Below are 15,928 nucleotides of genomic sequence, written 5' to 3'. Positions count from 1 at the left end.
TTTTTTGGAATGTGGGAGGAAACCGGAGTACCCGGAAAAAAACACGCATGCACGGGGAGAACATGCAAACTCCACACAGAGATGGCCGAGGGTGGAATTGAACCCTGGTCTCCTAGCTGTGAGGTCTGCACGCTAACCACTTTTCCACCATGCCACCCTCTTTCCTTTGTAAATTAAATTATTTTTTGTTAATATAACTGACAGTCACTAAGTATAGTTGATTAGAGATGATTCACCCTTAGTGTTAATGGTTTAACCCGATTAAATTCCAACTTCTGGGAGAATCTAGGGTCATCTAATCAATTTTTAAACACTGTAATCCTATCTGCAATAGGCCACCATTGGATACAACAATGCCCATTACTATCCATAAATGAAGTAATCCCAGGTCTACCAGGTGTAAATGTTACAACAGTTAGTTGGCGTGAAGAGGCTGCTTCGCGCGCGTGCATGTGGACATGTGTTGAAAGCGGATATGCATGGCCTCGACTCACGTTTCAACACCGGCTGATGATCAGATGCACCTATGAGAAGAGTCTGGGTGGATTGACCCAAATACCCACGGTTTGAATAGCAATAGTATCACATCCATGGTAGCAACCGCCAGGCTTTTACTGCAGGTTTGAATGCTCTCACAAAAGGCACAGGTAAAAAAAAAACGATGTGTGGTGTCATATCTGGTCAAGCAGGCTACTTGGTGGTTCATGAGAAATCTTGCATCTATAGCCAGATCCTCACCAAATTGTGCTAGTTTTTTTCCTTATCCTTAAAGGATGCACTTCATTCCTAAGTAAAGTCCACTGGACATCACTTTGGATGTGCAATCCTTCAAGGTTTCGAGTCCTGCCTTAAGACACCTAATCCTTCATTCAATCTTAAAGTGTCTGACCTTTCATGTGTGTGTGTGTGTGTGTCTGGTCAAGTGAGAGTCTCACTTGAAAACACTTTAGGTAATGGAATTCTTCGGCCATTTAAGTAAAGCGAGACATGAGATGTAAAATAGATGGAGGCACTAATGAGCGGTTGGCTGGGTTTAAAAATTCAATGAGTCCATCAGGTCAACAGGATCATAATAATACATTCATTCATTCATTTTCTGCCGCTTTTTCCTCACAAGGGTCGCGGGGGGTGCTGGAGCCTATCCCAGCTGTCTTCGGGCGAGAGGCAGGGTCGCCAGCCAATCACAGGGCACATATAGACAAACTCACATTCATACCTATGGACAATTTGGAGTCACCAATTAACCTAGCATGTTTTTGGAATGTGGGAGGAAACCGGAGTACCCGGAGAAAACCCACGCATGCACGAGGAGAACATGCAAACTCCACACAGAGATGGCCGAGTGTGGAACCGAACCCTAGTCTCCTAGCTACACTTTAACATGTTGTTTTTTTTTTCAGAAGAACCCCATAGGGATACATGGTTCCATATTTCGGAGGTATAACATTTAAGTGTTAGTTGCTGTGTGATGATTTTAATGTCGTTTATAAAAATGAAACCTTGAGTCAGATTGCTATATTTAGTCAGGACCGCTTGCAATTTCCAATGGGTTGACAAGCTTGTGTTAAGGTTTTTTTTTCATAGCTTCTGATTTGGCTCCTGTCAAATTAAGAGTTGATTTGTGCGTACTGCAAAATGAAACCGTAGTACCCGTCATGAAACCCACACATGCACGGGGAGAACATGCAAACTCCACACAGAGATGGCCCATGGTGGAATTGAACCCTGGTCTCCTAGCTGTGAGGTCTGCGCGCTAACCACTAGACCGCCGTGCCGCCCCATAATAATACAATCATATGCATAAATGACCTGTTGCCTTATTAAGTAATAATTATTAATAATTGTTCTCATGTGTGTATCTATATTATATATTTTGTATTGCATACATCCAACGAGCATCCTCTGCAAAGGGATCACGTGATAGTGACGTCGTCATAGTGACGGCATTATGGGACACCTGAGTTGGATATCCGAGACAGAGCAGAACTAAACAGCTTCTGGTTCACTGTAGAGGACACTGTGGCCTTTTCTTATTCACCATGCCCAGAAAGAGGGACTTGTCAGCAGATGAAGGTAAGGTTGATGGGGTTTTGTGGGAATAGCGATGCATTGGCACCTTGACAGAAAATACACAGCTTTATATTTGGAATTTACTACAGTATGGACTTGGTATTTTCTGTTATTTTCTTCTAGTAACAATGAGGCTAAAAACTACAGTACTTTGACATAGTGATTAAAACGTTTTGAAAATAAATGTATTTTACAATGGGGGTTGCAAAATTTCCAGTGCCACTGTACCTAATGAATATTTGATAAGTATATCATAGTACACCATGAGGATGGACTGACACTCACCGGCAACACCCTTAACACTCTATGCCAGGGGTCTCAAACTCAATTTACTTGGGGGCCACTGGAGCTAGGGTCTGGGTGAGACTGGGCCGCATCAGGTTTTCAAAAAAAAAAAAATGCATTTATTAAAAACAAAAAAATAAAAAAAAACTTTGCTTTGGTTTAGATGCTTTGGTTTGATTTAGAAAATCAATCAATCAGTAATAAATAAATAAATATAATAATAATAATAATAAAACGGCAAATAATACAAATTTAAGAAACTACATATAGTTGGTGGGTAGACAAATTATTTTTTTTCAGATTAAAATGAACAAAGCATTATTAGAGCCCTGTAGACATGACAAAACACGACTATAGTCACATTTATACTCTTTTTATTTACAACATATTGCGCAACTGCAGGGTCTTGAGACACATGCTAACTCGCAAACTAGAGCGCTAGCGACCTAAACGGTAGCCTTCAAGTTATTTCCTTTAAACTTAAATAGCCCAAAACTTACCACTTCCACACGGATAGGGAGGATAACTATTAACAGTTATTTAACCTTTAACATGAACATTAATCAATAATTTTTTCTGGGTACATGATACCATACAGCATCCATACAAACCTGCGTGGGCCGCACTAACATTAAACTTTCATATCACGCCGGGGGCCTGAAACTAGTGTCCATTTGGCCCGCGGGCCGCGTGTTTGAGACCCCTGCTCTATGCACTTTAATAAGGGCATATAAAAATATCATCTAGTCTTTGAACATGAACTGATGAAGCCTGCAGAGTTGAAAACTCGTGTAGATATGCTAAACGACGTTATTTATACCCTATTTTCGGAACTATACGTCGCACTTTTTCCCATAAGTTGTCTGGTCTCACACTGCGTGGTGACTTATGTTTGGGTTTTTTCAACGCAGACATCCACCAGAGGGCGCTCTGGGCTTGTGTCCTAGTATCTGCTACTCCTATCGCTCACTGAAAATGTGTAATGTAAACATCAACTTATGAAGACAACTCAACTGAAGTGCAGTACTACAAAATATGACATTAACGTAACCAGGCTCCATATAAATCCGTGTTGACTTAAGGGGTTTTTTTGTCATAAGAAGAATACGGTAGACTATTACTAACTTTATTAACATTTCAGTTGTTACTTTGATTTTTTTTGTCATTGCTGTGTTTGTGTTCATTGTCAGTTGGGATTGATATACACGATGATGACAGCGACAGTGATGGTAAGTCTTAATATTCCATGAACATATTGGCAATCACTATATATATATATATATATATAAATATTACCTCTTTAACTGCATTTAGACGGCGCCACCCGGAGGCGAGCCAACAGAAGACAAGCAAAGGGAGGAGCCCGGGCTAGAAAAGCAGCAAGTGAGGACGAGGAAGATGAGGAGGCTGTGGCTCCAAGAACACGAAGGGCAGCGAAGAAGCCCGTCAAGAAAGACGAGGAAGATGATGAAAGTGAGGATGAGGGCCCCAAGAAGAAGAAGCGAGGGGGAGCAACAAATAGGAAGAAAGGAGGTAAAAGCCGAGACAGTGAGGAGGACAGTGACGTGGAGAAAGGAAGGAAGGGGAAGAAGGGAGGAGGAAAGAAAGGAGGAAAGGAGGAGGAGGAAAGTAAAAGTAAGAAAGGAGATGCCAAAGGAAAAGACAAGAAAAAGAAAAAAAAGGCGGAAAGGTGAGTTATAACACTTTAAGTGTCCTATAATCCCCACTTGCGTTGGAATTTTAACTAATTGAGGCCCTAATTGAGTGTAGGAACTCAATTAGTGTGACTGTCATGTGACTCTCACGCCACAGCAGCCCCAAAATGGCGGAAGGAGCTAGCTAATTTCGAAAAGCTTATTTTTTTGCCATGAAGGGACAATTTAAACCCATATACGAATTCTAATGAGTCAACAGTGTCAAATATTACAATTAAACTGTTAATATAAAACAATATAAAACAAAATTGCTATGGAAAGCCTGGAAAGACTTAGCAAAAATGCTAATAAGACACGCACAACAATATTAATTTCACTGTTCCAATGATTTTAAAAGCATATATGTTCTTTTGTTCTATTTAAAGTGCATTTGTAGTTGTGTTATTTTTAAATAAGCTCCTCTTTGACATGGTTTAGTCATATTTTAGAAAAATAGAGATTACTGTATACTATATCTCAACAAGCTAGCTAATTTCCCAAAGCTTATTTTTTTTGCCATTAAGGGACAATTTAAACCCATATATGAATCCTAATGAGTCAACAGTGTGAAATATTACAATTAAAGTGTTCTTACTATAAAACAATATAGAACAAAATTGCTATGTAAAGCCTGGAAAGACTTAGCAAAAATGCTAATAAGACAATTTCACTGTTCCAATGATTTTAAAAACATATATGTTCTTTTGTTCAATTTAAAGTGCATTTGTAGTTGTGTTATTTTTAAATAAGCTCCTCTTTGACATTGTTTAGTCATATTTTAGATAAATAGAGACTACTGTATACTATATCTCAACGAGCTAGCTAATGTCCCAAAGCTTATTTTTTAGCCATTAAGGGACAATTTAAACCCATATACGAATTCTAATGAGTCAACAGTGTCAAATATTACAATTAAACTGTTCTTAATATAAAACAATATAGAACAAAATTGCTATGGAAAGCCTGGAAAGACTTAGCAAAAATGCTAATAAGACACGCACAACAATACTAATTTCACTGTTCCAATGATTTTAAAAGCATATATGTTTTTTGTTCAATTTAAAGTGCATTTGTAGTCCTCTTTGACATTGTTTAGTCATATTTTAGAAAAATAGAGACTACTGTATACTATATCTTAACATATCACAGCAATCCCCATGTGTAATGTCAATTAATGATTCTTAATGATTCCTTTTGAATACACTTCCAATTCCGAACACACCCCTCTCTCTCTGTCCATCCACAAATAGTTCATCCGATTCTAGTTCAAGCTCAGATGAGGATGAGGAGTCCTTGTCTGAAGGAGAGATGGCCTTGCTGATGGAGGAGGTGGAAGAGAAGAAGAAACTGATAGCCAACATCAGGAACAAACCATGGAGGATGAAGCGGAGGCTAACACACCTGAAGTAATGTTGTGGACCAATAATATTCAATTTAACTTAACCTTACCTTTATTTTTATGTACTATATGAAAGTATATGACCCAGTGTAATGCAGTACTAGCCTTAATTTTATGTTTTTTTTACACATAGGGAAGCTCAAGAGTTCGTGGATAAGTTTGAAGGAGCTCTCGGTAAAGGAAAAGGCAGAAAGTGGTACGCCTACAAAGTGATGATGACAAAGGTTGGGGAAATTATTTATATTGAACTTTCCAGCGAGCATGTTGGCCTTATAATTTGTCTTTTTTATTTTAAAGAAATGGATCAAGTTCCAGAGGGATTTTGAAAACTTCCGAACGGCATGTATTCCCTGGGAGAGGAAGATTAAAGAGGTGGAAAGTAAGTTTTGAGTGTGCCAGTGTGTTTAACAGCTTCACGGCGACTTCGCTCGTCAAGCTGATAAACTCTTCCCTGTGTCCTCAGGTCACTTCGGGTCATCTGTAGCTTCTTACTTCATCTTTCTGCGATGGATGTACGGGATGAACCTTGTTTTGTTTGGTTTCACCTTTGGACTGGTGGTCATTCCTGAGGTACTGCCACATTTGATACTTGAGCACAAATAATACAAGTCAGTGCAGACGATAAAATGTGTTTAAGTAAAGATGAGTTCAATAAATATATATTAAAATGTATATAAATTCAATGTTTGTCTTGTATTCATTATTATTCCTTTACACACAGGTTCTGATGGGCCTTCCCTATGGGTCCATTCCGAGGAAGACTGTGCCCAGAGCGGAGCAGGCAACCGCTCAGGACTACTCTGTCCTCTTGGATTTCAATGTGAGTTGTTGTTGATAGGTAGGCTATACCTTTAACTAAACCTATAACTATTTTTTGTTTTTGCAATTTTGATTAACTTATGGGCTGCATGGTGGAGAGTGGTTAACGTGTAGGCCACAGAGCTAGGAGACCTGAGTTCAATTCCACCCTCGGGCATCTCTGTGTGGAATTTGCATGTGGGTTTTCTCCGGGTACTCCGGTTTCCTCCCACATTCCAAAAACATGCTAGGTTAATTGGCGACTCCAAATTGTCCATAGGTATGAATGTGAGTGTGAATGGTTGTTTGTCTATATGTGCCCTGTGATTGGCTGGCGACCAGTCCAGGGTGTACCCCGCCTCTCGCTGGAAGACAGCTGGGATAGGGTCCAGCACCCCCGCGACCCTCGTGAGGATAAGCGGTAGAAAATGAGTGAATGAATGAATGAACCTGACCACGATAAGTCAATTTCACGAAACAGGATTCAGTATTAATAAACGGTAAATTTTCATAGTTATGACCTTCTGAATACGGATTTTACCATTATTAAAGTCCTGTAGACATGAAAAAACACTATAGTGAACCTTACCATTGTATTACCCAATAGAGTAGACTGTTGGCCACTCTCTCCACTGCTAACCTGCTGTAGCAGTCAGCTAACAGTCAACTCTACTAGCTGACACACACTAGTCCCAGATACTGTATTTTCATTCACATAGACATTTTTATGCTTGAACATGCTTTATTTAGGTCATGGATGTACAATTTCTTTTGACTAATAAAAGTCCAACCACAAAACTCATGCACTCGTGCACATGCACAGATTTGCTCGCACTTGCACTAAATTCAAATTTCACTTTAATACGTAATCTCTTGAATTTTACATGCCCCATGCCCTTTCATTTCCTGCTTGCTGCGTAGCATTTGATTCTATGTGAAAGAAGCATGCCGAGCTCTGATAAAATGCTCTTCTTACGACTTAAAACTGTATCAAACCTGATCTCTTTTATTGTACAGTTGCATCATCACCTCTTTGTACCTTTCAGACATCTTTTGGAGCGAGCATCCACCTTCAAGAGGAATAAAACATAACTGCATCCTGTCTTTTCAGGGCTATTGCAAGTATTCCGTCCTGTTCTATGGATATTACAACAGCCAGAGGACCATCGGCTTGTTGAAGTTCCGACTCCCTTTGGCCTACCTTATGGTTGGAATTGGAACATTTGGCTATAGCCTGATGGTCGTGATCCGCACGTGAGTCATGAGCATGAAACTGGCATAACTAACGCAGCATTCCTGATCCCTGAGCTATTACACAAAGTATTGAGGGAGTAATCAGTTAAGTTTAAACATAAATGACTAGGTACAACCACATAATGTATTCACATTTAGTTACCTGAAAACATATTTGACAGTGGAAATTATCAGCATAAATTAGTTATTTTATCTTTGCTACAGGTCTTGTATGGTATCTCACTGGAATGCTTTATGTTATATACAGTGGTGTGAAAAAGTCCATAACCTTAATGAGGATAAGTGATATAGAAAGTCAATGGATGGATGGATGTTTACTGATTTCTTATTTTTTCATTAATTCACAAGAAAACTGAACAGGAAATGCAGTTTTTTAATTCTACTTTTTATTATTAATATTATTATAATATTATTACTACGTGTGTGAAAAAAATGCAGTTTTTTAATTCTACTTTTTATTATTAATATTATTATAATATTATTACTACATGTGTGAAAAAGACCTCAATTAACTGAGATTAATTGAGGTCTATCAGCATAGAAAATGTTCTGAATAGAGATCGACTGATATGTTTTTTTTCGGGCTGATGTCGATACCGATTTTTTCCCATTGCCCTTAGCCGATGCTTAGGCCGATACTGCTTTGCTCTCTCAATTTACATGAAAAAATGAAGCCATTTCTAAAGCATTGGGACTAAAGCAAACCACAGTGAGAGCCATTATGCACAAATGGCAAAAATGATGAACAGGGGTGAACTTTCCCAGGAGTGGCCGGCAAACCAAAATGACCCTAAGAGCACAGCGACAACTCATCCAAGAGGTCACAAAAGACCCCACAACAGTTGACTTATTGCAGTCTGGTCTGGAACCAATTAGCCATGACAAATGAGGGATTCTGTTTTGTACATTTGTGTGTTACCGTTTATTTTGATACCCAGGTCGTCTGTGTGGTAAAGTTACATTGTATGTTCCACATGTGTAGGAAAGTCAGGATCTACACTATATATAGGGAGAGATTATGTTTTAGGCAAGACATAAACACAGAAAATGTGACTAGTAAATATACAATACTGTTCTTTGTATTGTTTGCTTGTTCAGAATGGCCAAGAATGCAGACCTCGGCGGTGGGGATGGAGAAGATGGAGAGTTCACCTTTGGTTGGAAGATGTTCACCAGCTGGGATTATCTCATCGGGAATGCCGAGACAGCGGACAACAAGTATGCATCCATCACCACCAGCTTCAAGGTAACCAATGGCAGTAGATGACTGGTATGTAATATAATAATAATAATACTCCTTCATTCAGACTGATGAATGCAAGAGTATTTCTTATCGAAATTCCACACAAGCTGTTGACGGATTGCGATTCTCTGATTTCCACTAATACTGTATAAGAACAGGAGTCCATTGTGGATGAGCAAGAGAACCAGAAGGATGAGAACATTCATCTGCGGAGGTTCCTCAGGGTCCTGGCAAATGTCCTCATCACCTGCAGCCTGGGAGGAAGCGGATACCTCATCTACTTTGTGGTGAAGAGGTCTCAGGACTTTGCCAATAGAGATGATCTCAGCTGGTATGAGAAAAATGAGGTAAGGCCACTTGGATGCTTTCTTCAGTCATTATCTGCAGCAAATATATAATAGATATATAATATACAGTAAAGTCTCGTTATATCGATATCGGTTATATCGAAGTACTGCTTATTACGATACTATTTTCTTTTCCCGGCAAATTTCTAGTCTTTTATGATATAATTAGTTCCGTTAGTACGATACCCGGTTATTATGATAATCCGGTTACTATGATGCCCTTTTCATCTCCCGCCAGCCAATTTGGTCTGCTTATATCGATACAAAAGCAGCTTAAATCAATCTTGGCTTAAGGATTTCAATACCAAAAAAGAACACGGCGAACGGCTGCTTCCAGTCAACTTTATTTTTCACACTTCCACCACCAGAGCGCAGCACACACACCGATTCCCGCACTTCCTGGTTCACAGGTCATGCTCAACACACCCCACATAGCTGGCCAAACACATGCCTGCAACAGAAGAACTAAGTGACATAGCATACACACCTATTCCAACGAAGACACAAGCGTACAAATACATGTATTTAATTGTGTTGTATTCAGATATCTTTTGATCGCTTGCAATAATCACTGTTTTTCATATGTACATGCTGGCGTTCGTGGTTTCTCTCGTGTGTATAGAATCTATACACACGAGAGAAACCACGAACGCAGTTGGTTCTTCTGTTGCAGGCATGTGTTTGGCCAGCTATGTGGGGCGTGTTGAGCATGACCTGTGAACCAGGAAGTGCGGGAATCGGTGTGTGTGCTGTGATCTGGTGGTGGAAGTGTGAAAAATAAAGTTGACTGGAAGCAGCCGTTCGCCGTGTTTTTGGTATTGAAATCCTTAAGCAAAGATTGATTTAAGCTGCTCGACATTGTTCTATACTATAGAACAATGTTGAGTGCATTATTGCCCACTTTTAATGCAGTTCGGCGCAGGATCGGATATATCGACAGCCCGGTTATATCGATATTTTTTCCGACTCCCGACAGTATCGATATAACGAGACTTTACTGTATATAATAGAACCCAAAAGCATGTTTTAAATATGTTGAGATGAAAGCAGTGATTTTGATTGACTTGATTCAGTTGGAGATCATCATGTCTCTGCTGGGCCTTCTGTGTCCTCCACTGTTTGAGACAATTGCGGAGCTGGAGGACTACCATCCTCGGATCGCCCTGAAGTGGCAGCTGGGACGCATCTTTGCTCTCTTGCTGGGGAACCTGTACACATTTCTCTTCGCCCTCTTTGACGAGGTCAACAGCAAGGTTTGTTCCACGTTGGAGGCAACTGCACTTCTCTAAGGATTCCACATTATCTTCTCTTTGTCTTCTTAGCTGGAAGAAGAGCAGTCTATCAAGAATGCCTCGATCTTGGCCATGAAGGAATACTACGCTAACTACACCCGACTGGTCAATGACACAGAGGCCACCCCGCCCCCCATGAGCCCTGCTGATGTCATCAGAGGACCCTGCTGGGAGACAGCTGTTGGCATAGTAAGGAGAAGCATTTATTTCATTGGACACCTCGTAAGATATACTCAATAGTCAATACTATTACCAATACTATATATTACTAATGGTATATTACTATTACTCAATACTATTGTTGTTTTTTTATATTTGTGTTATAGGAGTTTGTGAAGCTGACAGTGTCAGACATCCAGGTCACTTACCTGACCATCCTGATAGGTGACTTTGCACGGGCAGTTATTGTGCGTTTCCTGAACTACTGCTGGTGCTGGGACCTGGAGGCTGGATTTGTAAGTATCTTAAACTTGGTTCAACTACGAGATAGCAACTACTTGACCAGTTGGACAACAGTTAATGCATCAGAAGGTTGTGCTATCAGTCATAGCACAAATATTGGGACATATAATGATGCCAGAATCATCTGAGAACTTCTACAGATGATAATAGGTGGAGCTTTATATACACCTCCTCAGTGTTAGCACACAGCAAGACCAGTGTTGGTAGTTTGCTGGGTTGTAGACCTGCATTGCATCACACTGGGCAGTGTATCCCTCTTATTGTAATGAGCTTTGCATTGAAATTAACTTAACTGTGCAACAATTTAATGAAAAACTGCATTTCTCTGTTCATTTTAGCCCTCATACGGAGAGTTTGACATCAGTGGTAACGTTCTTGGACTGGTCTTCAATCAAGGAATGATCTGGTTTGAGCCTTTCTCAATCTATATAATCCAAGTCATCTGTATCGTGTGTGGTACCCAGGACAGTGGAACTCATTTAAGTTGGTCCCCATTATGTCGTCAATCTATTATTACTATTAAAAACTGCCTGCTTAATTTTGTGATTGAGAGCTATATAAATAAACTTGACTTGACTTTATGTAATTGCAGCCAAGACATAGGACAGTACAACAAAATTACCACAGCAGCTTTGTTAAAAAAGAGTACAAAGTATCATATGAATGCAGAGGAATCCCGATAAACATATACACAAATGGAGAAAAAATTATGTTAAATAGCAGCATTAGACTAAAAAATCGTTTATTAAGGCTTCGGCTATGTCCTCGACCACTTATATCGACGTGAGTTAACCAATCCAACAGCCATTATTAAATAGTTGTACTGTAGTACTTTTCCCCACTTGGTTCATGGTTAAATTTTTTTCTCAGTAATTCAAAGTAAATGTAATGTCATGCTTGTTTGTCCATAGTTAGAACTCACTAGTCTGAAGGAAGGCCTCCTGCAAAGTAAATGTAAACACATTCAACCACCAAATTGGATCATTTTTGAACTGTTTTTCTTGGGAAGTTATACGCAATACATCACAGTTAACTCCAAGCTGAAATGTTTTAGGATGGGGGCGTTTTATGCTCCCGGCCTGGTCGGAATCAACGTGTTGCGCCTGCTCACCTCCATGTACTATCAGTGTTGGGCTGTGATGGCCACCAACGTCCCCCACGAGAGGGTATTTAAGGCCTCCAAGTCCAACAACTTCTATATGGGTCTGCTGCTCCTCATCCTCTTCCTCAGTTTGTTGCCTGTGGTCTACACCATCATGACACTGTCTCCCTCGTTTGATTGCGGACCCTTCAGGTAACACACAGAGAAAATAATCGTGTGAATATGTGCATGTGGATGTTCATATTGTTGCTGCTACTATTTGAAGTGGGAAGGCGAAGATGTTTGATGTGATCATTGAGACGATCGATCTGGACTTGCCAGCCTTCATCGGGACATTGTTTAGCTACGTGGCCAACCCAGGCCTCATCATACCGGCTGTTTTGCTCATGGTGTGAGTACACAGACCCTCCAGTGCTTGGAATAAAAATATTTACAAAAATAACAGTCAAACTGACAGAAAAGGCTTGTGTCTACTTTCCTCATCAGACTGGCCATCTACTATTTGAACTCAGTTTCGGAGGCCTACAAAAACTCCAACCTGGATCTGAAGAAGAAGATGCAGATGGTAAATGGACATTACACAAATGCATATTGTTTGTATTTTGTCAAGGACGCATAATCAGCGTCATTTCTTTGACACATTTCAAAAACATGCTAGGTTAATTGGTGACTACAAATTGTCCATAGGTATGAATGTGAGTGTGAATGGTTGTTTGTCTATATGTGCCCTGTGATTGGCTGGCGACCAGCCCAGGGTGTACCCCGCCTCTCGCCCAAAGACAGCTGGGATAGGCTCCAGCACCCCCGTGACCCTCGTGAGGATAAGCGGTAGAAAATGAATGAATGACTGTAGAGCCCGGTAGACATAAAATAGCATCCCTATATTTGTATTTACACTCCTATTATCCTGTGTTTACATTACATTGCACAACACTGATACGCAAGCTTTGAGATCACCAAAGGGACATCAGAGATGGTCGCCGCTAGCAAAAACTTCCACACAGAAAGAAATCTTAGTCATAGCATGTCGGCTTGGCTGTGCTACCTCAGTAGCTATCATCACCATGCCGTGTGAAAGGTAATTTAATCCAATGTCATGTCTCATAACATTACTGATGCTGATTGACTGCAGTGATAGCCTAACATGTGCAATGTGATGTAAACAAAAAATCATAGGAGTGTAAAGTGACCTATGGGGGTTTATTTAATGTCTACAGGGCTGTAATAATGCTAAAACACATATTTACAAAGTCGTACATTTCTGTACTCTAACTACAAAAATATTCAGTTTATTAATATTTCCTACTTTGCGGAAATTAACTCGGAACCAACCACAATAAATGAGGGAATACTGTATTCAAACTTTTGACGCCCCATGAGGGTTCAACGGAGGACAGGCAGTTCTCCTGACCTCTGAAGCAGCATCCCAGTTAAAACAGTGAGACGTTCTAACAGAAAGAATACCCAGGGAAGCTCCACGGAAGGCTTGGACGTTTGGCGGGGCCCAGTGCTTCGAGCAGCCTGGAAATGGTGCATGAAGTAGAAGACATCATCAACCTGGAAGCCTGGGGGCTTGGCTATAGGGTCCACACTTTGCCAAACATTACAGGGAAGCAATGAAGCCTGTCCATGCAGGCTGAAAAATTGAAGAACTAAGCTATAAAATACACTGCACGGCCAAAAGAGCAGCTGGAATAGAACAACAAGGCCAGTAGAAAGTCAAAAGTGACAGAAAACATATTCTGCTCAAAAAGAGAAGTAGGAGTACAAAAATCCTGGAAGTATACGTGGAATGAAGAGAGCTCTCTCAGTACTTGGTGTACTGCAGGTGTCCCTCGTGGCTCCGCCCAGCACCAGAAGAAATAACATCTGGAAAAGAAACACAAACAAGTGTGGGTGACCAATATGAAAGAAGACACTTATTATCAGTATTAGTATTCGTATTATGATCATAATTACATTATGTCCTGTGGAAAATGTTTCTGAAGTTGAAACAGCTTGGAAGTCAACCAAAGATTGTGTTCAACTATGTGAGATTCCCCTGGAATGCCGACACTGTGAGAGAGGAATTTGAAAAACCTATGCTATGTGCCACTGAAACATTCTTTTCAAGATGTTAGGTTGAATATATATTTTTTTGATTAATGTTGATATATATTTCCTATAATCATTCACACCCCTCCTGGCGAACATCTCTTTGATCAGGCTCGTGATGAAGAGAAGAACCGGAGGAACAACACAGATAGCACCAACCAGGTCATGAAAGATTTGGAGGATCTGCTACCAAACCGTTCCCTGGCCCCCCCTGCTCCACCACCAGAGCCTGGTCAGTATTCTTTCAATGATCAATGATCATTCCATTGGGAAAAATATCAAAGTGTGTAATTTTCAGCTTTTTAGCAACGTATTCGTTATTGATTTGTTAAACAGAAAAGACGTCAGATGCAAAGCCGACTAAAACAAAACCAGGGACGGCTGGGAAAGGTGTTCACCTACAGAAAGACATGTCCCTTGCGTCATCCAACCCCACTCCCCGAGGGCCAATAACCCAAGCCCCTAGACCAAGAGGACCGGCACCAGTATCCGGTCCTGGCCGAGGCCGCGGTAGAGGAGCCCCAAGAAAATGACATAATAAACAATCATATTCATTGTTACAACTGGATATAGTGTAAAATGGGATATTTGACTCACTCGGTTGGCGAGTACTGGTTGTTGTTTTTCGGATCTATGAATCTATCCACCCCATGGCATACAGTTGTACTTAATTATATAATTAATGACTTAATTATTCAGTCCCCCATTGTGAATTACATTTATTTTCAGAATCTACATTTTTAAATCACAATACAGGCCTTTCAATACGGGCTGCATGGCAGACGAGTGGTTAGCGCACCGGCCACACAGCTAGGAGACCAGAGTTCGATTCCAAATTGTCCATAGGTATGAATGTGAGTGTGAATGGTTGTTTGTCTATATGTGCCCTGTGATTGGCTGGCCACCAGTCCAGGGTGTACCCCGCCTCTCGCCCAAAGACAGCTGGGATAGGCTCCAGCACCCCCACGACCCTTGTGGGGACAAGCGGTAGAAAATGAATGAATGAATGAATGTTCTATACAATTGGAAGTGTGAATTAAAGCATCAGCTCTTATCAAATGTCATGCCAAGGTTCCTAACTGTGCCGTCTAGTAGTTTACTACCAGTTATTCATTTCTTTAAGTCATTAAGGAACGTCTGAAGTTTTGGTAACTGATGTGGTTCATTGATCAATAAATTTGTGTGTCCCCTCTGTAACAGCGCGATTTCTGATAATACAGTCCTGCAAGGGAAGCATGTACTGGTCCAAGCACAGATCCCTGTGGGACACTTGAAAATAAACTGGAGTCAACAATAGCTAACAATGGCTAACTATTGAGTGACTTTATTACTGATTGGTACAAACTGTAACCGATAAATAGGATTTCAAATACGGCACATTGAGAAACTTATAAAGGTTGAATAATTTTGAGTGTATAAAATAATATGAAGGGCATGCTGGTATTATGTTTCCTTTATCAATATCTCTTACATTCGTGTTCACTTTGTAATAAAAGGTATTGTCATCCTATAAATGATTTTTTTTCCCCTTGAGTGTTGGAACATTTGACTTGATAATGATTGGAATAATAGCATTTCCTCCATATAGTATGTGTGCCCCTTAAGCTTTACAGACTCTGGTCAAGACAAGGGAGGAAAATGTAGATGATCTGGTTGAACCACATGAAACAACAGTGCATTGTCCTGATGACGTGTCAGTAGTTGGGCTTGCATCGCCAGTAAGTTAGGAAAATGTATCGGAAATGTCACCGTTCACTGTAGGTTTGTGTAAATGATTGTTTGATTAAAGGGTGACACATTTATTCACAAGACAAGTCTGAAGAGAAGTCGTCAGACCGGTCATTGTTGGGTGTGTCTTGTTGAGGCTGATCTTCTGCAGGTGACAGGA

At 40.4% G+C, this 15,928-nt stretch overlaps 1 protein-coding gene across 1 annotated transcript; it reads left to right on the top strand.

Annotated features, from left to right (window-relative positions):
* Nucleotides 1-2,039: 2,039 nt before the first annotated feature.
* Nucleotides 2,040-14,573, top strand: tmc2a (transmembrane channel-like 2a). Its single transcript, XM_058051833.2, has 20 exons — nucleotides 2,040-2,073; nucleotides 3,546-3,584; nucleotides 3,670-4,045; nucleotides 5,300-5,455; nucleotides 5,582-5,672; nucleotides 5,746-5,827; nucleotides 5,912-6,018; nucleotides 6,170-6,268; nucleotides 7,358-7,500; nucleotides 8,599-8,746; nucleotides 8,902-9,090; nucleotides 10,164-10,343; nucleotides 10,413-10,571; nucleotides 10,709-10,837; nucleotides 11,183-11,250; nucleotides 11,899-12,138; nucleotides 12,212-12,337; nucleotides 12,433-12,511; nucleotides 14,152-14,272; nucleotides 14,377-14,573. The coding sequence occupies exons 1-20, from the start codon at nucleotides 2,040-2,042 to the stop codon at nucleotides 14,571-14,573; spliced, it is 2,763 nt and encodes a 920-aa protein (XP_057907816.2).
* Nucleotides 14,574-15,928: the final 1,355 nt, after the last annotated feature.

The sequence above is a fragment of the Doryrhamphus excisus genome, linkage group LG10 (assembly GCF_037039965.1).
Source record: "Doryrhamphus excisus strain RoL-2023G ecotype Guam linkage group LG10, RoL_Dexc_Guam_v1.1, whole genome shotgun sequence".
NCBI classification, from domain to species: Eukaryota; Metazoa; Chordata; class Actinopteri; order Syngnathiformes; family Syngnathidae; genus Doryrhamphus; species Doryrhamphus excisus.
This window is presented reverse-complemented; position numbering and strand designations above follow the sequence as displayed.